The sequence below is a fragment of the Hyperolius riggenbachi genome, chromosome 5 (assembly GCF_040937935.1).
Source record: "Hyperolius riggenbachi isolate aHypRig1 chromosome 5, aHypRig1.pri, whole genome shotgun sequence".
Classification (NCBI taxonomy): Eukaryota; Metazoa; Chordata; class Amphibia; order Anura; family Hyperoliidae; genus Hyperolius; species Hyperolius riggenbachi.
This window is the reverse complement of record NC_090650.1, coordinates 158,646,856-158,672,617: the sequence shown is the minus strand read 5'-3', so window position 1 is coordinate 158,672,617 and position 25,762 is coordinate 158,646,856. Positions and strand designations below refer to the sequence as shown.

General features: G+C 47.3%; 1 protein-coding gene and 1 non-coding gene across 2 annotated transcripts in view; both read left to right on the top strand.

Moving 5' to 3' along the window:
* AOAH (acyloxyacyl hydrolase) overlaps nucleotides 1-25,762 on the top strand; it is a 443,812-nt gene that overhangs the window by 240,007 nt on the left and 178,043 nt on the right. Inside the window, exon 12 of the mRNA XM_068234524.1 lies at nucleotides 25,291-25,382. Coding sequence (XP_068090625.1) covers nucleotides 25,291-25,382 — 92 coding nt within the window. The remainder of the gene's footprint in view (nucleotides 1-25,290; nucleotides 25,383-25,762) is intronic.
* TRNAN-GUU (transfer RNA asparagine (anticodon GUU)) lies at nucleotides 8,238-8,311 on the top strand. The gene has a single exon. It is a non-coding gene; the product is annotated as a tRNA-Asn (tRNA).

Here is a 25,762-nt window from a genome sequence, read left to right as displayed (position 1 = left end):
TGGTTAATGAGGCAATATGAGGTTTAAAGGAGAGCTCTGAGTCAAGTATAACCCCCAAGCAGCGGGCCTTAGTGGTCGAGGATATTGGGGTGTTGTCTACAGTTATGGTTGCAATTGGTGGGGGTGTAGATAGCGATGGTGGAAAAATCACAATTTCCGTTTTACTCATGTTGAGTTTGAGGAAGCATGAGGACATGAATGCGGAAACGGCACGTAGACAGTCGGGGACTCTGGATAGTAGTGATGACAGGTTGGAAGCTGAGAGATAGATTTGGGTCTCATCCACCTAGATGTGGTACTGGAAGCCAAAAGAGTCAATTAGTTGTCCCAGGCCACGCGTGTAGATTGAGAAAAGAAGTGGCCCGAGAACCGAGCCTTGAGGTACACCAACAGACAGAGGGTGTGGGGAGGAGTTGGTGTTAGAGAAGGACACAGTGTACTCAATCCTTTCTCCCCTGCATTTCACGATTTACATGTTACCCAAGGACTTAGTGCACCGGCGCGAAACGGCTGTTGTGCCATCCTACATCCTCTGGTCACCATTCTCCTTACCACTCCCACACCATCCACCAATACAGGTTAGATGTATCTTGGATTAAGAGATGTATGGAACTGTTTTGTATCATGAACATGGCGGTGATTGAATAAAGCCTTTTAAAGGGACAGTGCCCGGACCAGCTTTCTTGTACGAAATGACTTCCATATGTGTTTTTCTGCTGTTTTGGCCGGCTGCACGCCCTGGGGCTATCCTGCACCTGCACCATACAGGTGGTCTGGGGTGAGAAACTGAACTATATTGTATTGTTGTGTGCGGACCCAGCCCTCCACCTCCACTACTGGGTGCCGGGTAAATACTCCTCAAGTATGTGCCGTCGGGTGAGACCCAGGTTACCTTGTGGCATCCTTTGTGTGGAAAGATGGTACCACCTATCACAAGATCTTTTTCAGCACAAACATTTACAAACATTTACAAATCTTCCACCATTTTCATCCTGGTCCCCTACACCATGAGATCCCACAATATGTTCCATTCCTTCATTGTCAGAACCTATTTTTGCATTTAGGTCAACTATCAGAATGACAAGGTCTTTCTTCTTTTGTCTATGAACAGGTCTTTCTCTTCAGTATTTGAGGTTTCTGTTGGAGCAAAACATTCGACTACTGTTATATTTCTAATGTTTGTTTTGAAGCAAGCTGTTATGATTCTCCCTGAGATGGGTTCCCATTCAATCAAGCTCCTTTTTGCTTTCTTGCTTAGAAGTATTCCAACATTTTCGAAATGGTTTTTGCCTTTCTCATTGCCAGAATAAAGAAAGGTTGGTCCTTCTTATTTAAGTTCCCAGTGTTTTTTCCAGCGCACCTTGCTCAAGCCTAACATGTAAAGCTTGTAATATATCATTTCAGCGCAAACTTGCTTTAATTCCAAAAACCAACTCTCGTAACCATTTTCAAGTCAAAAATCATCTTCAGATCATCAGTCCGGTTTCTTTCTTTTGTTGCGGTTTCTGTAATCATTTATTTTCGGGGATGCGGGAGATTGGCCCACAGTCCCCTAGCCTAGTGGAGGAGTTGCCTCCTTTTGGTCTCTGGGCATGCCTTATTTTCTGTAAGTGTTTTATCCCTTAGCCTTTGAGGAACTCCTCTCCGCAAGGCAGCAGTTTCTCTCATTGACCCCAGAGAAAAGGGTGTCTTTTACACCATCAGTGCCGTTCTGAGGGACTCCCTATCTGCCACATCTGCTGTACAAGGACTTTTTACCAGAACCCATTAGCCATCCAGGATTCCTCCAGGGCCTTCACAGCTACCATAGTGGTCACAGGACACATGAAGTTCCCACTGTACTTTGCCCCCATAGGCAATTCCCTACTTAGTGACGTTGCCCATTTCCCACGGCATAGACGAGGGGATGGACTTATGGATGGACCCCCCAGGTAGTGTAGGTACGACGGTAGCCCCCAAGTATAGGTAGCCAGATAAACCTCATGTATAGGTATGCCCACCCCCCAAGTATAGGTAGCCAGATTAGCCCCCCAAGATCTATTGGTAGCCGGATTAGCCCCCCAAATACAGGGAGTGCAGAATTATTAGGCAAGTTGTATTTTTGAGGAATAATTTTATTATTGAACAACAACCATGTTCTCAATGAACCCAAAAAACTCATTAATATCAAAGCTGAATATTTTTGAAAGTAGTTTTTAGTTTTAGCTATTTTAGGGGGATATCTGTGTGTGCAGGTGACTATTACTGTGCATAATTATTAGGCAACTTAACAAAAAACAAATATATACCCATTTCAATTATTTATTTTTACCAGTGAAACCAATATAACATCTCAACATTCACAAATATACATTTCTGACATTCAAAAACAAAACAAAAACAAATCAGTGACCAATATAGCCACCTTTCTTTGCAAGGACACTCAAAAGCCTGCCATCCATGGATTCTGTCAGTGTTTTGATCTGTTCACCATCAACATTGCGTGCAGCAGCAACCACAGCCTCCCAGACACTGTTCAGAGAGGTGTACTGTTTTCCCTCCTTGTAAATCTCACATTTTATGATGGACCACAGGTTCTCAATGGGGTTCAGATCAGGTGAACAAGGAGGCCATGTCATTAGTTTTTCTTCTTTTATACCCTTTCTTGCCAGCCACGCTGTGGAGTACTTGGACGCGTGTGGTGGAACATTGTTCTGCATGAAAATCATGTTTTTCTTGAAGGATGCAGACTTCTTCCTGTACCACTGCTTGAAGAAGGTGTCTTCCAGAAACTGACAGTAGGACTGGGAGTTGAGCTTGACTCCATCCTCAACCCGAAAAGGCCCAACAAGCTCATCTTTGATGATACCAGCCCAAACCAGTACTCCCCCTCCACGTTGCTGGCGTCTGAGTCGGACTGGAGCTCTCTGCCCTTTACCAATCCAGCCACGGGCCCATCCATCTGGCCCATCAAGACTCACTCTCATTTCATCAGTCCATAAAACCTTAGAAAAATCAGTCTTGAGATATTTCTTGGCCCAGTCTTGACGTTTCAGTTTGTGTGTCTTGTTCAGTGGTGGTCGTCTTTCAGCCTTTCTTACCTTGGCCATGTCTCTGAGTATTTCACACCTTGTGCTTTTGGGCACTCCAGTGATGTTGCAGCTCTGAAATATGGCCAAACTGGTGGCAAGTGGCATCTTGGCAGCTGCACACTTGACTTTTCTCAGTTCATGGGCAGTTATTTTGCGCCTTGGTTTTTCCACACGCTTCTTGCGACCCTGTTGACTATTTTGAATGAAACGCTTGATTGTTCGATGATCACGCTTCAGAAGCTTTGCAATTTTAAGAGTACTGCAAGATATCTCACTATTTTTGACTTTTCCGAGCCTGTCAAGTCCTTCTTTTGACCCATTTTGCCAAAGGAAAGGAAGTTGCCTAATAATTATGCACACCTGATATAGAGTGTTGATGTCATTAGACCACACCCCTTCTCATTACAGAGATGCACATCACCTAATATGTTTAATTGGTAGTAGGCTTTCGAGCCTATACAGCTTGGAGTAAGAGAACATGCATAAAGAGGATGGTGTGGTCAAAATACTTATTTGCCTAATAATTCTGCACTCCCTGTATAACTTACCAAATTATCCCCCAAATGTAGGTAGGCCCCCACTCCCTTTTGCAGAGTAAGCTGGAGGGAAGCCAGTGATCTTCCTTCCTTCTAGCATGCGAGTCTCTATTATTACAGCACCCTATCTTAACAAAATTTTTGCAGTGTGTGATTGTTGACATAGCTTGAGTCACATCCATTCTTCAGCACTGCTCATCTGAGGCAAAGCTAGAGTTGTCTTAAAGCGAATCCGAGATTAAAAACTAACTATAACAAGTAACTTGTCTATATATCTTATCTAAAGTTTAGATAGTTTACACAGCAAATCTAGCTGCAAACAGCTTTAATAGAAAATGATTATTTCTTCCTGTGATACAATGACAGCAGCCATGTTGTTTGTAAACATTACACAGAGGCACGCTTATCTGTATCTTGATCACTAAGGCCTAGTGCACACCAAAACCGCTAGCAGAGCCACAAAACGCTAGCGGTTTTGGGTGCGGATGACAGAGTTTAGTCCCAGTGCACACCGGCGGATCTTGATGCGATCCGCCAGGTGTTCACCGGCCGCATCCGCATCAGCATCCGCATGGCTAATGTATCTCTATGGGCTGGTGCACACCGGCAGTTTGAGGTTTTCAGCAAACCGCAAACGTGCAGCAAGAGGCACGTTTGCGGCTTGCTAAAAACCTCAAACGACCGGTGTGCACCAGCCCATAGCGATACATTAGCCATGCGGATTTTCAGGCGGATGCGGCCGGCGGATCCGCCCAGTGTGCACTGGGCCTTAGCCTGTGAAATAAACCTAATCCCCCCTCCTCCCTCCTCCCCTCTGCCTCTGAAATCAATGCCCAGACTGAGCTCCCATGAGCCCTTGCTACTGCCAAGGCTCTCTGAAAACCTGTGGGCATGGTTTATTTAGTTTATAGGGAATTAGAGTATTAAAACAAAAAAGTATTTGGCTTGAGGAATGCCCTATAAACAATAGGAAAGGAACACAATTATGTAATGAGTAAAAGTTCACCTCGGATCCACTTTAAAAAAAAAACAAAAAAAAAAAAACAGGCAGACCTGTTTGTTGCTATTGCATTTTGCAAGCACATCAAGCAATGCAGTGAATAGTGAGTGGAATTGTCACTGAAAACCATGTGCAAATATTTTTCTAAATTTGTGCTGGACCTCCACTAAGTAGATTGTGGCAGTAAATAATAAATATTCCCCATGTTTATAAAACAACATTTATTGAATATCTATGTTTATGCATGGTTATTTATTGCTAAATACAGTATGCTAAAGGTTTCACTGTTTCATTGTAATAACAGTTCATCTAAAAATAAAAAAATATTAAAGAAGAATGCTCCCACCCTACATTTTCTATTCTTCTGGCAATATTGATATATTCCCTTTTATCTAAAACAACATGTATGCTTCACAAAAGGGATATGAAAAGTGTGCGTAGCCTGCATTGCTTGCACATGATCCATTATACTGTTATTCTGCTCGCCTGTGGATATTGACCTACCTTGCGTAGCCACCCTGGCGTTCTATTTCCCCAGGATTTCCGTGCAAAAAGTGGTTCAATTAATTTCCCATAATTTTCAACCAATTTTTTTTTTTTTGCAATCTTTTTTTTTTTATATTGAATTTAATACAGGTTATTGTATTGAATTAAATTTAAAAAAAAAAAGTGTTTGCTGCGAGATTTTGATGGTGCTGTGTGACACTGGTTCCATCAACGCCGATCGACGGGGGACATGTGATCTCCATGGGAGAAGCAAAATCCGCCAAGGGACATGGAAGAAGGCACTGGGGAAGCTATCAGAGGTACGCGACGAGGGATCAGCATGCCAATGGTGAGTATAAGACCCAGATGTATAGCCAGATGTATAGCCAGGTGTAGTTAGCCAGATGTGCAGCCAGGTGTAGTTAGCCAGATGTATAGCCAGGTATAGTTAGCCAGATGTATAGCCAGGTATAGTTAGCCAGATGTGCAGCCAGGTGTAGTTAGCCAGATGTATAGCCAGGTATAGTTAGCCAGATGTGCAGCCAGGTGTAGTTAGCCAGATGTATAGCCAGGTATAGTTAGCCAGATGTGCAGCAAGGTGTAGTTAGCCAGGAATAGTTTAGCCAGATGTTTTGCCAGGTACAGTATATAGGGAGCAAGATGTTTGCCAGGTGTATAGAAGACAGATGTGCAGCCAGGTGTATAGGAGACAGATGTGCAGCCAGGTGTAGGGAGTCATATGTATAGGGAGCCAGGTTTGCGGTTGCCTCTGCCCCCCCCCCCCCCCCTTGTCCCCGATGCCCCCTGACTCTGGCCGGGTGTCCCTTCTGTGGGGAGGCTCCCCTTCTGTGCTGGCTGGTAGTGGCCGGTGGGGATCCCCTCTGTGGGGGGGGGGGGGGGAATCCCCATACTGTGCGTGCAGGTGGCTGGGTGGCCCTTCTGTGTGTGGGGGGGTATCCCCCTTTATGGGGGCTAGTCATGGTCGGTCGGGGCCACCCCCTCTGTGGTGGGGGGAGGTGAGTGTCCCCATCTATGAGGGCTGTGGGTGGCCTCTCCCTCCTCTTCCCCCCATCCCTTCCGATCTCCCGTGCCCCACCCCCCCAGTCCCGTGTCTCCCCCCTGTCAGAAGCCCTGATCTACTACTCACCTGAGGACTTGCTCCTGCGGCGGAAGCGGCGCACTTCCTCCTCCATCGCGAAGTCTCGTGTTCTCTGTAATTACTGTACGCGGCTTGGTGACGTCACCAAGCTGCGTACTGTAATTACAGAGACCGGGACTTCGGCGATGGAGATGGAGGGTGTCCATCTCGGCCAGCACAGGAGAAAGCCCTCAGGTGAGTAAAGCAGGGCTTCTGACTGACAGGGGGGAGACACGGGATCGGGGGGGGGGGGGGAGACACAGGAGGGTGAGGGGGGCACGGGGGACAGAGAGGGAGGAGGGAGAGGCCACCCACAGCTCTCATAGAAGGGGACACCCACCTCCCCCCCCCCCCCCGCACAGAAGGGGGTGTCCCCGACCGGCCAAGACCAGCCCCATAGGGGGGATACCCGCCCCCCCCACACACACACTACAGGGTCACCCGCACGCACAGTACGGGGATGCCCCCCCCCCTCCCCACAGAGAGGATCCCCGCCGGTACCGGCCACTACCAGCCAGCACAGAAGGGGACACCCCCCCCCCCGCCGCACAGAGGGGATCCCCGCACCAGCCACCCGCAGCACAGCAGGGGACACCCCCCCCAGAGGGGATCCCCGCACCAGCCACCCGCAGCACAGAAGGGGAATCCCGCACGCTGCTGAGCACATTCTCTGCTCCGATGGCTGCACAGGGATTCCCCATGGTGGCTGGATGCTAGTTCTGCACGCTGTGGGTAGCACAGATCGCTACCCACAGCGTGCTGACAGGCATCCAGCCATCCTGGGGAATCCCTCTGATGAGGGAAAAGTGCAGCCGGCGGGGAAGAGAAACAAGAAATCTCCCTGGCAGTATTGACGAGCTCAGCTCGTCAATACGCTTTCAGCAAGTTTTTCCTGGACGAGCTGAGCTCGTCAATACCACCAGGGTGGTTAAATTAATCTTTTGTCACAGTTACTTCTTTGTATTTTGTGGATTACACTTCTGCACAGCACTGAAAAACCCCACGTGAAACCCATTGGTTTACTCACATAGTTAAAGCAAACCTAAACTTTTAAACTCTTAAATGTACAAGATAATTAAATTTATATGTAGTAATAAAGGGAAATAGACTTTTCCCAAACTCTTCTTTTTTCAGTTTAAAGTGTATCTCAAGGAAGAAAAAGTGCCTCAAAGGCAGGGTTGCTCTCCAAATTCGCGAATTTGTTATGTACCCGAAAATTCGGGTCACTTTTCATGGTTGCTGAATTCGAATCTGAATCCGAATTCTGATGAATTGTAATGATTCAAATTCGAATCTACCCGAATAGTGCCTCTCAAATTCGGCCGAATGACTGCAAATTCGGGCAAAAATTTGTGTTCGGGAATTCGGATGTCTTTTTTTTATTTAAAAGAAATCCTTCTCCTCGCCTTCTCCTCCTTCTCCTGTCTTCCAGGGATTTTTAGGATGTCAAAAGCCAGCTCGCATACATTGGCCATGGCCAGGAATCAAACCCAGGTCAACTGCTTGGAAGGCAGCTATGCTCACCATTATACCACCAACACTGCCTGCTAAAGCCAGCCTAGCATGTACCATTGTGATATACCTTGAATCTACATGGCTATCTGAGGTTCTCTTCGGACAACTGATGAACAAAAAAGGCAAGGCCATCCCTGGGTGGGCTTGAACCACCAACCTTTCAGTTAACAGCCAAACACTAACCAACTGCACCACAGAGAATGTGCACACAGCCATTGCTACACTTTCTCTTACAGGGCTATGGAAACCATTTTGCCCATGCGATAAAGCAAGGTGCACAAATGAAATCATGCCTAGCAGAGGATGGTTTCGATCCATCAACCTCTGGGTTATGGGCCCAGCACACTTCCGCTGCACCACTCTGCTGCCACATAGGGAATGCTTCGTTGTAGGAAAAAGTGGCGTTAAACTTCTTGGAGCAAACTTACTTCCTCCCTCCAAAAGACACGCATACATCCCTATAAAATCATTCAACAGCAGCTGTGTGCACAGTCTCTGTGGCACAATTGGTAAGCGTGTTCGGCTGTTAACCGAAAGGTTGGTGGTTCAAGCCCACCCAGGGACGGCCTTGCCTTTTTTGTTCAACATTTGTCCGAAGAGAACCCCAGATAGCCATGTAGATTCATCTCTCTCTAGTGCAGAGTGGTGCAGTGGAAGTGTGCAGGGCCCATAAGCCAGAGGTTGATGGATCAAAATCATCCTCTGCTAGGCATGATTTCATTTTTGCACCTCGCTTTATCGCATGGGCAAAACGGTTTCCATAGCCCTGTAAGAGAAAGTGTAGCAGTGGCTGTGTGCACATTCTCTGTGGTGCAGTTGGTTAGTGTGTTTGGCTTTTAACTGAAAGGTTGGTGGTTCAAGCCCACCCAGGGATGACCTTGCCTTTTTTGTTCAACAGTTGTCCGAAGAGAACCCCAAATAGCCATGTAGATTGAAGATATATCACAATGGTACATGCTAGGCTTTCTTCAGAAGGCAGTGTTGGTGGTATAATGGTGAGCATAGCTGCCTTCCAAGCAGTTGACCTGGGTTTGATTCCTGGCCATGGCCAATGTATGTGAGCTGGCTTTTGACATCCTACAAATCCCTGGAAGACAAGACAAGACAGGAGAAGGAGGAGAAGGCGAGGAGAAGGATTTCTTTTAAATAAAAAAAAAGAATGTCCATGTGGACTAAAATATATTGGAAAAACCACGCAAAAGGTTAAAAAAACGTATCCAGGAACATGTTTGCAATATTAATGAAGGTGATGAAACTAGCCCTTTGGGATTACATTTTAAACTACATCATGGAAAAAAACAGACTGCATAAAATTTAAGGGCATAGTGAAAATGAAAATTCCCTCAAGGGGTGGGGACCTTGATAGAAGGTTGTGTCAGATTGAGTCTAGTTGGATTTTCAGGCTAGGTGTAACGATAGGTGTCAGCAACCAGAGAGAGAATCTGATTCTTGGCGATCTGCAGTATCCCCAAGAATACAGATATACCTGATTATTGGGGATCTGCAGAATCGCCAATAACCAAATATGTCTAACCTCTTGACACCTGAGTGTGTAAGTGTTTTAGTGCAACAGTAACCTTTGGACCACCGGGGTAGCAGGTGGTCCAATAAGTAGAGAAGACTCTACTGCAGTCAAGGACACCTGGAGAGGGAGTCCCTGAATGATAGGAGCAGTGTCCCCTCTGAAGAGCAGGGGACCCCTGCGGAAAGGCTGGACACCCTGCGGAGGGTGACAGCCAGAAGGTCAGACAGGCCGGGTCGGCAACAGAGTATCAGATATGCAAAGTACCAAATCAGAGATCAGAAGAATAGTCAGGAAAGCTACAGGTCATAACAGATATCAGAACAAGGCCTAGTCTGAGGTGTGAGGTCCGTGATCTCAACACCCTGGAACTATGCTAGAGAATAACACAGATGGTATACAGTATTCCTAGTCTGGGGTGTGAGGGCCGTGATCTCAACACCCTGAAACTATGCTAGAGAATAACACAGATGATATACAGTATTCCTAGTCTGGGGTGAGAACAGCCTAAATCCGGCGAGAACAGACTAAATCCCCCCCAAACTCGCCTTCCCTCTTCCCTGCAAAATCCACGACTTTCTTGGTCGTGGATTTTGCTGCTGTTGGAGGCAGAGCTATGAGCCGCAGCTCTGCCACCATGCCCTGTCTATCAGCGGCGGATCTCCACCTCTCCCTGCCCCTCTCAGTGAAGGAAGACTTAGAAGGGCGGGGGAGAGGCAGTGATCCGGGCTGACAGATGCACTGAGAGGCAGAGCTGCGGCTCATAGCTCTGCCTCTCACGGAAGCGTAGAATTTTGGTGGGGAGACATCAGCAGCAACATTCTTGTGGGGGACACCTGGGCAATCGTCAGTAACATTCTTGTGGGAAACACCTGGGACTGACAGCGTTAGTCCGAATTGGTATTATTCATATCATAAAATGCAGTGACTTTTTCTCCTCAGTGTTAGGGGAGAAAAAGTGTGTCTCAAGGTCCAAAAAATACAGTAATTGAATCCCCTCCAAGGCATCTTTTCTTCAGACTAAATAAGCCCAATTTATCTAACCATTTCTAGTCAGTGTGACCTTCCAATCAGTTTTGTTGCTTGTCTCTGCACCTGCTCTAAAACTGTAATGCCCCTCCTGTAATGCAGTGCTCAGATCTGAATTCCATATTCTAGATGCAGCCTTACAAGAGAGCTAAACAGGGACAGTATTACAAGTTTTTACAGTATTTCCCTTTTAAATGCATCCCTAAATTCTATTTGCTTTAGCTGAAGCTTCTTGGCATTGATTATAATTATTTAATTTGTTGCCAACATGTACTCCTAAGGCGTACATTCGTGAATTTGGGCACTAGTGTAATATCTGTGAAATTAGATATTACACTACTTTTTTTTTTTTTTTTTTTAACAGATACTGTTTATTGAATTTCCAATTTTAAAACAGCAGAATACAGAGCATACAAAAACAACCCTATTTCTCATCCTCACCACCTACTTCCCCTGCGTTATCTCCCAGAGCCAACATCATATCCAAAGCTTAGCGGTCAATAGGATGACAATACAGTTTTTCTGCTCATGGTTTCTACCTTGATCCTTCAGATATTTTAGCCATTTGGGATATTCCACAATTCAGATACAAAAATATCAGTAATTTTACCAACATTTTACTAGCACCTAACCTAACTGTGTTCTCACATGAGCCCTTCTTCTTCTAATGCCTAACTCTAACCAACCCCCCTCTACAAAATGCCTAACCAACCCCCCAACCGATACCTGACCCTAACCAATCCCCACCACAAAATGCCTAACTCTAACAACCCCTGAACTGATGCCTAACCCTAGTCGTCCCACCTCCCTCCATAACCTCCACCGATTCTGTGCCGATTTGCAGCACCATAGCAGAGGTGCCTAAGTTAATAGCTGTGAAGCAGGAGGCATCTGATAAAATAACCACTATACTATACAAAGTTACACTCACTAAATTATGGTGTGCTTGCTAACTGTAGCCACAGTTAATATAGTGGGAAGCCTTCAGTGCCCAAATTTCAACTTATAGCTAATTGCAGCTATTAACATGGGTGCCTACAATGGTGCCTAAACCAGCACGGTGCCTCCTGTGCCCAAATTACGTGCTTTAACATAGGACCTATGCATATTTCTAAGAAATATGGGCGCATACGTAATTCACTTTTTCTCCTGAGTTTTCTCCTAGGAGATAATTTTTCAACTTCTTTTTAAACTAACTTTTAAGCACTTTGCTATTGAAAAAGTACCAAAAAGTAGATGGAAAAGTTTCAAAAAAATTTTCAGCATTGTCTCATTTACTGGTGGATTAAAAGGCATCTTATTGTCAAGATGTAATAAAATCAACTAGGAGAAAACTAAGGAGAAAAAGTTACTGTTTTTTTGGACTACAAGACTCACTTTTTTCCCCCAAAAGTGGTGGAAAAAGTCACTGCGTCTTATAGTCCAAATGCAGGTCGTTTCCTGACTTGTGAACGCCTACCAATACGAACCTCCAAGCCTCCCTGTACTGTTCCCATACAGAGGAGGACACAGGGGGACAAACGGAGGACACAGGGGCACACAATTTGGCATAGAGGAGCACACAAGAGGGACAAAAAGGGGCATAGAGGAGGACACAAGGAGGCCAGAGGTAGACACATGGGGGGCACAGGAGGACACAATGGGCACAGAGGAGGACACAGGGAGACACAAGAGGAACAAGGGGGCATGAGGTACAAAGGGGGCATTATCCACAAGATGCCTCTTCACCATGGATGCACCAGGTTTAGTCCTCTAAACCTAGGTGCGTCTTATGGTCAGGAACATCTTATAGTCTGAAAAATACGGGTATTTGCATATGGGCCATAATATGAGAAATTTTAACAACCCCTGCATGGGTCTTCATTTACAATTTTATGATTGTATGTTTGATATTTCCCTTGTGTTTTAACACAAATTACAACCTTCTGAAACCAAATTATGTGATTCAAAGAAAAATATGAAAGGAGAACACTGACCAGTATAGATTGCTCATAAAAATATATAAGTTAGCGCTCAGTGAAACAGAAGTCCCTTAAAGAGACTCTGAACTAGTCTCCTGAAAACGATCTTTTTATTTAAAAAATGTGCTTAACATCTTTGCTCTAACTAAACCGCCGCATTCCCGCCGCTGAAATCTATCTAAATCCGCCCAAACTCGCCTTCCCTCTCCTCTGCAAAATCCACGACTTTCTTGGTCGTGGATTTTGCTGCTGTTGGAGGCAGAGCTATGAGCCGCAGCTCTGCCTCCATGCCCTGTCTATCAGCGGTGGATCTCCGCCTCTCCCTGCCCCTCTCAGTGAAGGAAGACTGAGAGGGGCGGGGGAGAGGCAGTGATCCGGGCTGACAGATGCACTGAGAGGCAGAGCTGCGGCTCATAGCTCTGCCTCTCACGGAAGCGCTGCACGGATTGCCCCCCGGCGAGTTAGAGGGGATTTAGTTAGTGTACAGCGGCAGTAATGCGGTGGTTTAGTTAGGGCAAAGATGTTAAGCACATTTTTTTAAATAAAAAGATCGTTTTCAGGAGGCTTCAGAGTCTCTTTAAAGACAAAAAAGAAAGAAAGTGCACTTCACAGCTGGTTCTGACTGGTACTCTCGCATTAGCGGCACAGTCACACTTCAGTGCAGTACTCCACCACACCCCAAGCAATGGCAACTCACCCTTAGTATGTGACCTTGGGCTTGATTCACAAAGCCGTGATAACTCTTATCACGGTCACGCTAGATATAATGGTTTTTGCACGCAACCTCGATTGCGCACAAAAAAACGTTACGCGTGTTATAGCGCTAGCGCAACCATTATAAGAGTTATCACGGCTTTGTGAATCAAGCCCCTTCTGTTAGATAAGGTCTGAAGCACCTATGGGGTCATCTGGCCACCCCCTACCTTATTAGAATGCCTCTCAGTCAGCTCCTTGATGCTTGTACCTCATGTCTCACATCACTTCAAAGTAGAACATAGACCAGATCCACCTTTGCATAAAACCGTATATAAAATTTGATTATAAAAGAAATGCAAACTTACAAATGTGTGGAAGTGTAAAAGCACAGAGTTTTTCCAGGCTCTACCCTGTTCGTGGGCCAGTCGGTGGACGAAGTAGCGATGCGTCCTCCAAACCCTCCACACAATTTAAAATCCAAGAGATTCCACGTCCCCCCACTTGACTAATCTCGTCTCTACAGAGACTCTTCAGGAGCTCCTGTAGAGTCTCTACAGAGGCAAAACTAGTTGAGCGGGAGGAAGCGGAATCACTTGGATTTTAAATGCATCCAGCTACTGGAAAAACTTGAAGATATTAGCAGTTGTTGGTAAAAAAAAGGGTTGGCTCTTTTGAAATCTCCCATTACAATGAACAGCGAGTCTGGGAGGGATATCTCCCACTGTGTGGTAGGGCATGTTTGACTTCAGCATCAGGTGGTATGCACACCCCCAAAGAAGACAAAGGAGGAGAACTCCCTAGGGGAGTATTCCAGCCTGCAGTTGACAAGTAGGAGTTCGAGTTCCAGGGAGCACTTCCTGGCTAGTGCTGATGTGATGGGGCACCATGTAGGGCCGATATAAAAACCAACTCCTTTCTTTTTCCCCGAGAGAACAGTGACGCAGTGTGCCCGGATAAGGCTGAAGCCTGGGAGGTGAAGGGCATTGTCTGGCATGTCGTCGTCCCGCCACGTTTCCATGAAGCAGAGGATTAGGTCAGTGCTGCCAACGCCCTCTTGTCATTGAGGAGGCGGAGTTCAACTTGTTAGGGAGAGAGCGAAGATTTAACAGGAGGACCAAGTGGATGGCCTCAGTCCTTTCCTCTTTAGTCTTACTAGGGCAAACAAGCAGGCAATTTAATTTTGTAAACTTACAGAAATGAGGAGTGTACAGACCTGGTGGGTGGTCTAGCAGTGGGTGTGGGGCATTGGTATGCCTGATGGCCGTTTCACTCATTAGAGCTTCTTCTGAGGCAAAAGCCCATGCCACATCACTGCACTCACTCGAGGCGCAATGTAGTTTTTGCCCCGGAAGAACCCTCAATAAGCAAAACGACAGAACCCCACTCTTAAAGGGAACCTAAACTGAGAGGGACATGGATGTTTCCTTTTAAACAATACCAGTTGCTTGTAAGTCCTGCTCATCTATTTGCTGCAGTACCATTTGGATCTCACACCTGCAACAAGCATGCAGATAATCCAGTTTGACTTCAGTCAGAGCACCTAATCTGCATGCTTGATAAGGGGCTGTGGCTAATAGTATTAGACACACAGGATCAGCAGGATAGTCAGGCAACTGGTATTATTTTAAAAGGAAAAATCCATATCCTTCTCAGTTTAGGTTCACTTTAACACTACACCACCCACCAGGTCTGTGCACTCCTCATTTCTGTAAGCTTACACAATTGAGTTGCCTGTACGTTTGTGTAAGACCGTGTACCGAGGGGTACCCCAGGATACAGCGAAGTCAAAGAACAAGGAAGGCGACACAGACACCAGCTTAGTGCAACCAAAACTTTGTTTACTGGAAAGTATTAACAGGAACAGTTACAAACACAACAAGATTTGCAATACACAGGGTACCCTATACCCCAGAGTCCCCACTTCTGTCCAACAGGACACCTCTACCTGATGGCAGTTTACAGTAGAGCCTCCAAGTCATACTGAACTGCAGAATCACTCTCAGCTATTAGCAGACACAGCAGAGCGAACAAGTCATGCTGAACTGCAGGATCAACCCTAGACGTGGGCAGTTTACAGCAGAGCCTCAAGTCTTGCTGCACTGCAGTATCAATCCAGTGTCACCTGCTAAAAACAGTTCCTAACTATCTACCTAAAGCAGGCCTAAGTCTCAGTTTCTTCAGGTACCGTCCCACAAAAAAAACAGTTTCATGAAAACACAAGAACCCGGGTTCACTGACCTGCTCCTACTTGGTATCAGCAGATGCCTCTCTTTAGGACAGCCTCAGGCCTGCAACCACACTTGCAGGCTTGATGGGTAGCTGGCGTAGAATCCTAAGCCCAGGGCAGCTAACTGGGAACAATCTCCACTCCAGCAAGCAGGATTCAAGGAGAAAACAGCGATCAGCCTCTCTGCAGCTTGGATAGATCCAGATTGTCCTTTTCACAGACAGCTCTCCACAAAAACAACCATGTCTGTCTCTGTCTTCTCTTCCTGGTCTCTCTAGAGCTGCCAGGCCCCACCTCTCATGCTTGTTCATCCCTCAGCAGGATAAGGTTATAACTTTCTGATACAGGCGGCATCTAGTGGCCAAAATGCAAACTATCACTTCAGAACTTAATTCAGGCAAAGTTCTTGACAATCTCACATGCCACCCCACTAGAGGTTGTCGTCCTCGGCAACCCTCCCCAAACAAACTCATCTCGTGCGTAGCGCTGTGGAGGCACACCAACATTAGGCCTAGCCGATCTTCGCAGCGTGGGAGGCTCAGAAACATCAGGTATGTCAGGCATATGTGGTAAGGGAGGAGCTGTTGACTGCTCAGCATTACACCTAGGAGGTAAACCCGCCACAGCCAGAGCCCCTGCAGACATCTGGGCAGGGACAACCCACCATTCCTCTTCCTCCTCATCTGAGGCGTTTTCCCCCATACTCTCAAAATGCAGGGGTGCCTCCTCCTGACACACTGGCTCCTCAAAATGACAATGTCTCAACATATTACGGTACAAGTTTCGTGAGGGTCCCCCGGTCCCTACCGGCTCTACCTCATAGACCGGAATAGCAGGGTCAACCCTTCTTTTTACTGTGTACGGAACGGCCTCCCACCGCCCATCCAACTTTCCTGATGGCCGTTTGGCTTTGACCATGACTCTATCACCTGGGGCAAACCCATCCCTTAGTACTGGTTTTGGATTAGGGTGTATCACTCGTCCCAGGCGCTCCCCCACAACCTTGTGCACCGTTCTCAGGCGGCGGTGCTCCTGCACCCATGCAGTGGTACTTCTCGGTTGTGGTTCCATTGGATTGGACATGTGGAGGTCTTCAATCTCCCATCCGGCTCTCCCAAACATGAGCATGTGTGGGGAGTACCCGGTAGTACTATGTACTCTATTGTTATAGGCCCACATCAACTCAGGCAGGTACTCGGGCCACCGAGCCTTTTGACTATCCTCTAGAGTCCGCAACATCTGGAGCAAAGTGTGGTTGAAACGTTCGCAAGCCCCGTTTCCTTGGGGGTGATACGGTGTGGTGCGGGAGCATTCTATCCCATACAGCTGGTACAACTCATTCATGAGAGTACCCTGGAAACATGCCCCCTGGTCCGAATGTATTCTCTGTGGACACCCAAACACCTGTATAAAGTGTTTGCAGACCACTTCAGCAGCCGACTCTGCTGTCTGGTCCCTGGTGGGTACAGCTACTGCATACTTTGTGAAATGGTCTGTCATGACTAGACAGTATGAGTGTCCTGAGGTAGAGTACCCAATTTGCACATAGTCAATCATAAGAAGCTCTAGTGGTGCTGGGGTGCAGATGGCCTGTACAGGAGCCCGCTGTTCAGTGCTCTTACTCAGTCCGCAGAGTCGACACCTAAGACATGCAGTGGCCACCATATCACCCAGATCTGGACAGTATACCAGACGTTGAAGCCACTTGAATGTCTTTTCACTCCTGAAATGAGCACCTTTTTCATGAGCTTCCCTGGCGGCCTCTGGCCCCAATGACATGGGGATGGCAATCTGTTGTCGGTGCTGCAGTTCTGACTGTAAGTATATGGTCCGGCACAAGAGGCCCTGTGTAACTGTCAGCTTGTCCCATTGCCTCAACAACTTTTGACCCTCTGGGGTCAGGCCAGCCCGCTCTTCTGGCCGAGGCCACATCTTGTTCTGAACCCACTCTTTTACTTTCCACAAATCCGGGCAGGCATTCTGGACTCTCTCCCAATCAGCCAGCGTTTTTCCCAGCACTAGAGTCATCCCAGACGCCACTCCACTTGTATGTGCCACATCCTGGAACATAGGTAGGCGACCAAGGTCAGGAGTTTCAGTGTCTTCTAACTCCTCATCGATTCTCTGAGCTGACTGTCCTACAGGGACCCGGGAGAGTGCATTGGCGTTGCCATTCTCCCTACCGGACCGGAACTTGATGCGATAATTGTACTTGGAAAGGCGGGCCATCCATCTTTTGCTCGAGTGCACCGAGCTTGGCATTCTCCAGATGTGCCAACGGGTTATTATCCATCATCACAGTTACTTCTGCACCTGTCAGGTACTCGGCAAACCTTTCGGTCATGGCCCACACCAGTGCCAGTAGTTCCAGTTTAAAGGAGCTGTAGTTATCAGGGTTGCGCTCTGAGTCTCTCAGGGACCGGCTCCTATAGGTGATGACTCTTTCCCGTCCATCCTGGACTTGGGATAAGACAGCCCCCAGACCATGAAGGCTTCCATCAGTGTATAGCAGGAATGGGGTGTCGAACCGTGCATAAGCCAAGATCGGGGCACTGGTCAGTGACTCCTTCACCGCTTCAAAAGCCTCTTGTTGCCGAGGTCCTCAGTCAATGGGACGCTTCTTTGGGCCCCCAGACGTGCCCCTTAGTAACTCATTTAATGGGCCCACCAGATGGGCAAACTTGGGGATAAACCTCCGGTAGTAGCCAGCCAGCCCCACGAACGCCCGAACCTCTCGCAGTGTACTGGGTTGGGGCCACTTCTGGACAGCCTCCACCTTGTTGGGGGCCGGCTTTACTCCCTCTGAGGTGACTACATGTCCTAAGTACTCTATCTGCTGTTGGAACAGTTGGCATTTCTTGGGCTTGATCTTGAGCCCATGCTCTCGTAGTCGTCCTAAGACTTGTCGTAGCTTCTGGAGGTGATCTTCAAAGGAGGCCCCAAACACTACTATGTCATCCAGATATATCAATACTGACTCAAAATTGAGATCTCCCAGACAGTGCTCCATCAATCGTTGGAATGTTCCCGGAGCATTGGAGAGGCCGAATGGCATCTGATTAAACTCATAGAGCCCCATAGGTAGAATGAAGGCTGTCTTGGCTTTATCTTTCTTGGCCACCGACACCTGCCAATACCCACTAGCCAGGTCAAGAGTCGAGAAGAATTTTGCTTAACTTAGGGCTGACAATGACTCCTCAATCCGCGGAAGGGGGTAGGCATCCCGGACGGTCTGAGCATTCAGCTTCCGGTAATCTACACAGAACCGGAGACTCACATCTTTCTTCCGCACTAAAACTACTGGAGCAGCCCAAGGGCCCTGACTCTCCTGTATCACCCGGTTTTCCAACATGCTGGCCACCATATTTTTCACCTCCTGGTACATCTTAGGTGGGATTTGCCGGTAATGTTCCCTGATTGGTGCAGCATCGCCAGTCGGGATTTCGTGTTCGATGGCAACAGCACACCCAAAGTCTTCATCATGTCTCCAGAAGGCTTCTTGAAACTCCCAAAGGGTTTCTTCCAGCAGCTTTTGTTCCCCTCGGAGTCAGCGTCCGGCAATCCACTCCCATCCGGGCCATAATCATTCGACCGTTCCATTCTGCTGTTGGGGTTTCCTTTTGATGAGTCTCCACAGCGTAGGTCCAGGCTGATCTCCTATTAGGCTGTAGTGTGAAACCCTCCGTCGAACAATACCACCATCAAACACATAGACTGCGGCCAGCAAGGTGTTTCCGGGGACGGTCAACTCGCAGTCCACCACATTGCGGCAGCGTACGGGTACACATCCATCCTTCACAATGGCCAGGGCCCGGGCTACCAGCGGATGAATCAATGGTTCCCCCTGATAAGCGGGCTCGATCAGGACCTCCACTCCATTCAACCTTCGTCCAGGTTCCACCGGCAGCATTAGCACTCGTTCTTGTCGAGGTGGGAACTTCACTGGGGAACTCCGTGGCACCCTGACCTTTCCAATGGGCTGACCAGATAGGTTACTCTTTTGCAGGCTACAGCTTCTCACCATCTGTTGTAAAAGCTTCTGAGTAGGCTGGTGCATGGTGGCCCGTTGCCAGTACTTCGGCCCTTCCTTGGCATGGAGCTGGTGGTCTAAGTCTCTCAATACATTCATACCCAGGGTCACATCCATTCCTTTCCGTGCCGAATGGTCAACCAGCACGACCCCCTTCTTGCCAATGTCTTGTCCAAACAGACCTGCATCCAGACTATTCCTCGGACATCCATCTCCCTGTTATTGGCAGTCGTCAGCCGGATAACGCTCCCATCTTCGGGTTCAATCATATGCTGGAAGTGCCTTTCAAAGAACTCTAAAGGCATAAGGGTGCACTCTGACCCTGTATCAACTAGGCAGCAGACCTTCAGCCCTTCCAACTCAGCTTCGATAACGGGGCTGCTGGCATACAAGTCATTTGTCTTCACGCATAGGGCTTAACTTCTGGTGTACCGCTGCAGGATGCCCAGCTACTGCAGCGGTTGGGAGTTTAACGGCGGCTCAGGTGCTGCCTGTCCGAGGCATTCTCTGGCAATATGGCCGTATTCACGACAAGCCCAAGAGAGCAGCCCTCTTCTGACGGGCCCCCTCCCCTGAGTCACCCTGGGTGGAGTAGAACAAAGTGTGGAGATTGCTGCCAGAGGCTGGGGCTGCTTTGCCTTCATCTGTGACACTTCCAGCCGAAGCTCTTTCATTTCTGCCCGCAGAGCCTGGACTACATCCTTTAGAGTCTCCGATTCTTCAGAACCCGGTTTATCCCTTGTAGCATGCGTGCTATTCACTACCCTCGCAGCCGCAGGTAGGGGTTCTTCTTCTCTCTCTACCGCAGCTAGGTAGGTGCTATAGAATGTCATATCGGCCGTTGTTCGGGTCATCTCATGTAACTTATCTTGTAAGAACTTATCAGAGAGGCCCACTATGAACTGATCTCATAGTAGCCGATCCACTTCCCGGAAAGCTCCCATGGTATCGGGGTCTCGTCGTTGTATCTCATTCAGCGTCTCCTGTGGAGCATTGGAGCATTGCATCAGTGGTTCACCCTCTCGCTGGGGCCGGTTAAAGAAGTGACTTCGTAACTGTACCACTTTGGCACGCCCCCCTTGGGCCCTCTCTAGCAAGGAGAATATCTTCTCCAGGGCATCTCTCTCGGAGTCGGGCCTTACCATTACTGTCCGTCTGACGTCACCCTCTAGAGCTCCCAGCGCAACCTCTGCCTGCAGCTTGGGAGTCAAGTTACACATTTTAACTGCGCTTCGCACCCTTTCCATCCAGTCCTGCAATGTCATGTTTTTACCGTCATATTTTGGCAGATGAGAAGGGATGATCCACACTTGTCAGATAGAAGTAACCTTTATTAAGGACATATCCAAATTAAAACTCGGCAGGCATCATAGCTGACATGTTTCGGACTCAAACGTCCTTAATCATAGCTCATACACAAATGGCAGTTTGAACACATAAATAGTAATGTGAATGCATGGTACCCACCCCAAGACCATCCCAATTGGGGAGTGGTTGCATATCAAGGGGAGTGTGTCTGCAAGGTACCATCCCCCGCCCACACATACAAATCAAAACATCAATAAAACATTAAAATGCATATATAGAAACATATGTATATACAAACTAAAAACCAGGAGCAAGTAGCCTAGAAGGTTCCCAAAGGGAAAAGAGCAACCAATAACAGCAAGGACAGCCGAAAAGAAGGACAGCAAGGAGGAGCAGGACCAGTAGTCTATTCACCGTAAATCTGGGGGTCAGAGAGCAGAGTTCTTTTTAGGTGATAGTAGCCAAATCCCATCTTGCATTTAGGCCATGTGGGACCCTAGTATTTAACTTAAAAATCCATTCTGCCTCCTTTCTCAAAAGTCTCTTATAGAGATCCCCTCCCCTCTTAGACGGTATTACTTTCTCTATCCCACAAAAGGAAAAGCTGGTCATGTTCCCTCCATGGATCTCACGAAAATGCCTGGCGACATTGGTGATATGTGTAGTATGCCAGTGTGCCCCCAAATAGTGTTCCGCCACCCTCTGCCTCAAAGGCCTGGTAGTGCACCCCACAAATTGCAGTGAACATGCTGCACAGGAAATAAGGTACACCACATATCTGGTTCCGCAATTAATAAACTGTGAAATGGGGAAACTCCTGCCACTAGAGGCAGAGACGGCAGTTTTGGATTTTACATGGACATGGCAATATTTGCAGGTCGCCAAACCACATCTATGGGAGCCAACCGTGGTCAGCCACGTTTTACCTGTGACCCCCGTGTTAAACAAACGGGGGGACAAAACTTGTCCCAAGGTTGGAGCACGTCTACTTGCATTTCTAACTCCATCGCTGAGGATATTGGAAAGGTCCATGTCAGCTCGAAGCATAGGGAGATATTTTGCAATGATCCCATTCACCTGTTTGTACTCATTTGAATATGTGGTGACAAAGGTAGGTTTCTGGGGTTCGGGATTCTGAGGTACCCGAGGATTAACCAAGTCTCTTCTAGACTTCTTGGCCACTCTGTCCCTTCCCCTCTTAATGCACCACCCTGGATACCCTCTCGCCCTTAGACGGAGTTCAGCTGTATTCAACTCCTGTTCCATCTGGTCGACATCAGAGCAATTGCGCTTTACCCTCGTGAACTCACCCACAGGAATACCATGAATAGTATGTATAGGGTGGCAACTCTCAGCTCTTAGGACTGTGTTGCCGCTAGATGGTTTCCTGTAGGTGGTGGTCAGGATGCTACCCCGCTCAGTATCCCCTCTCAATTCCAGATCCAAGTAGCTAATAGAGCCAACTCCCACCACATATGTGAATTGGAGGTTCAAGTCATTTGAATTGAAGTACTCCATCAGGTCCCCAACCTGTTCCATGTCACCCTTCCAAATGACCAACAGATCGTCGATGTACCTCCCGTACCACACAACATCCTCCATGCGACGGCAGGCACCCCCAAAGACATAGCGCTCATCCCACCATCCCATATAGAGATTGGCTAAGGATGGAGAGAACTTAGCGCCCATAGAAGCGCCCCGCCTCTGGAGGAAAAACCTGCCGTCAAACATGAAATAATTGTAGGTCAGGAGGTACTCGACAGCCATAAGTATAAAAGTGCAAAGATCCGCGGAATAGTCAGAGTAACGGGTGAGGTGGAAATTGAGGGCCTGGAGGGCTAATGTATGGGGAATGCATGAGTACAGTGACCTCACATCTATGGTAACCCATGTATAGCCACTTTTCCACTGGAAATTATCCAGACTGGCCAAAAGGTGCTTGGTATCCTTAACGTACCCCGGCAGCCGTCGGACAAGGGGCTGCAAAAGAGAGTCCACCCAACAACCCAGTCGTTCCCCCAAAGACCCAATACCCGCCACTATAGGTCTACCCTCAGGAGGGTAGCCAGGTTTGTGGATCTTGGGTAGATGATGGAATATGGGAACCACAGGGAACTTGACTCCCAAGTACTCACACATCCTGTGGTCAAAGATGCCCATGCTCTCCCCACAGGACAGGAGATTCAATAACCTAGCTTGAAATTCAGATGTAGGATCCGACATTAGGCCAAGATAAGTGTCCACATCATTTAGTTGTCTGAGGGCCTCATCTCTATATGTGTCACTATCCAATATCACTACGGAACCGCCTTTGTCAGCATTCCTAATCACAATATTATTCTTATTCTGCAGGCCTTTAAGTGCAACACGTTCAACAGCAGTGATATTGGATGGACCTGTCCCTACAGAGCCCCAGGCCAGCGAGAGGAGATCCCTCTCAACTAGCTCTTGAAACTGTTCAACACATGGAGATCTCTCAGAGATAGGGTAGAAGTCGGGATTCCTCACCTGTACGGACTTGGTGTCATTTAGGGTTACCAAACCAGTGCTATCAGATGCCAGGGTTTCCAAATATTAGGAAGATCCACACACACACCCGGCTGCTGTACCCCCTCAGGACCATCAAAGTGCTTCCTGAGAAGGAGGGATCGAATAAACCTGGTAACATCCAGAATAGTCTCAAAGACATTAAAATGATGGGTGGGAGCAAAGGATAAACCTCTTGAAAGAATTTTTATTTCATCATTATTCAAAACATAGCAAGACAGATTAACCACATTATTAGTAGGTTCACCTAAATTAGATATGTCACACTTTACTTTGTGGTTTTTACGCCCTGTTCTTCTGGTTTTCTTCCTCTCTCCCCCCTTTTCCTGTAATGCCTTTGCCTCCTGTAATAAGACGGCTGACCCTGTTGGTTTTTTGGAGGTGGACTTCGACCCCCCTTATTAATGCCCCGAACACGTGGGTTGGTGTCTGGCTGAGAACCGCTAGCCGGGGGAGGGTCCTCAGGTGTTCCCAAAGGGACCCCATTAACCTCAGTGGCCTCTGGTGAGCTAAAGCTGACCCTACGCCCATTGACCCGCTTGTCCCGTGAACAGGACCTGTACCTGTTCGGACCAGGAGACCTGGGCATACTTTCCCAGCGTCCCCATTCATATTTTGGCAGATGACGCAGCAGTGCCCCTACAGAGATATATCCTACCTGGGTGGGCATTTTGTTTAGGAAAAGCTGGCCTTGCACCTGTGCACCCGAAGCTGGGCCCTGAGCCGGTGCCCCTAGCGCCGGGGGATGGTCTCCCGCCACGTTCCCGTCCATATCGGTCGCTGTATCCTGCCGAACTACGCCAAGTTGTAAGACCGTGTACTGAGGGGTACCCCAGGATACAGCGAAGTCACGGAACAAGGAAGGCAACACAGACACCAGCTTAGTGCAACCAAAACTTTCTTTACTGGAAAGTATTAACAGGAACAGTTACAAACACAACAAGATTTGCAATACACAGGGTACCCTATACCCCAGAGTCCCCACTTCTGTCCAACAGGACACCTCTACCTGATGGCAGTTTACAGTAGAGCCTCCAAGTCATACTGAACTGCAGAATCACTCTCAGCCATTAGCAGACAAAGCAGAGCGAACAAGTCATGCTAAACTGCAGGATCAACCCTAGACGTGGGCAGTTTACAGCAGAGCCTCAAGTCTTGCTGCACTGCAGTATCAATCCAGTGTCACCTGCTAAAAACAGTTCCTAACTATCTACCTAAAGCAGGCCTAGGTCTCAGTTTCTTCAGGTACCGTACCACAAAAAAAAAACAGTTTAATGCAAACACAAGAACCCGGGTTCACTGACCTGTTCCTACTTGGTATCAGCAGATGCCTCTCTTTAGGACAGCCTCAGGCCTGCAACCACACTTGCAGCCTTGATGGGTAGCTGGCGTAGAATCCTAAGCCCAGGGCAGCTAACTGGGAACAATCTTCACTCCAGCAAGCAGGATTCAAGGAGAAAACAGCGATCAGCCTCTCTGCAGCTTGGATGGATCCAGATTGTCCTTTTCACAGACAGCTCTCCACAAAAACAACCATGTCTGTCTCTGTCTTCTCTTCCTGGTCTCTCTAGAGCTGCCAGGCCCCACCTCTCATGCTTGTTCATCCCTCAGCAGGATAAGGTTATAACTTTCTGATACAGGCGGCATCTAGTGGACAAAATGCAAACTGTCACTTCAGAACTTAATTCAGGCAAGATTCTTGACAATCTCACATTTGCACTAATAAAACAGCAGCAGTCTCCTGCAGAGTATAAACAACCTTATGTTTCCGGTCCAGAGCATGCCACTCTTGGCTAATGGTGGTGGTGGCTACAGATCAGGGAACCTCATGTGGTAGTGTCAGATTTAGATTTGTGAAATGAAAAGCTAAACTTTAACACAATCCTTTTTATTATTTTATTCAAATTTTGATATGTTAATGAACTATATGAACCAGTGAATGAATGATCAGAATAATTATACTTGCTTAATTCATACAAATGTACATTATGTTTGTGCTAGAAAGCCTTTTGTCTCAACAAAACACAATGGCTTCAATTCACCAAGCATGACCGCATTCAGTAATGCAGAAATCAGCAGATTTTAATGATCACCTTGCCAAATGCCAATTCATTAAACCTATGAACACACTAAAAAGTAAAGAGATTTTATAGAATATAGGCGTTTATGTGTACTGTAGACTAACAACAGTTTAACATTATTTAACAAATTTCAATATTTTTAGGATACATTTTCAAATATGGTGCTTGCTTTCTCCAATGAACTTGACTGGCCTCAGTTCTCCATGTTTACTGGATTTCAGAACTCCACAATTGGGTAAGACACTTTCATTGTTTTTGTATTAAAGGACCACTATCATGAAAAAAGTAGACAGTTAAAATCTGACAGACCCAACAGGTTTTGGGCCAGTCCATCTGGGGGATTCTCTGGGTTTTCTTTGTTTTCAACAGCATTTCCTGGTCCTTTAAACTTTCTATTGTATTTCTTTCAATTCAAATAAACAAAAGAGATGTACATAGAAAAGTACAGACATTCCCTTCGTGATCATTACCATAAGAGAGACAATCCTAACATGCTTATTTTGCTAGTTTGTCTTACCCTAATCTTTGCATTCACATTCAGACAACACAAGCCTTGTCCTGATGAAGCGCCACATTGTCTTCAGCTACAGCTGTAGACCTCTCACTGCCTGTACC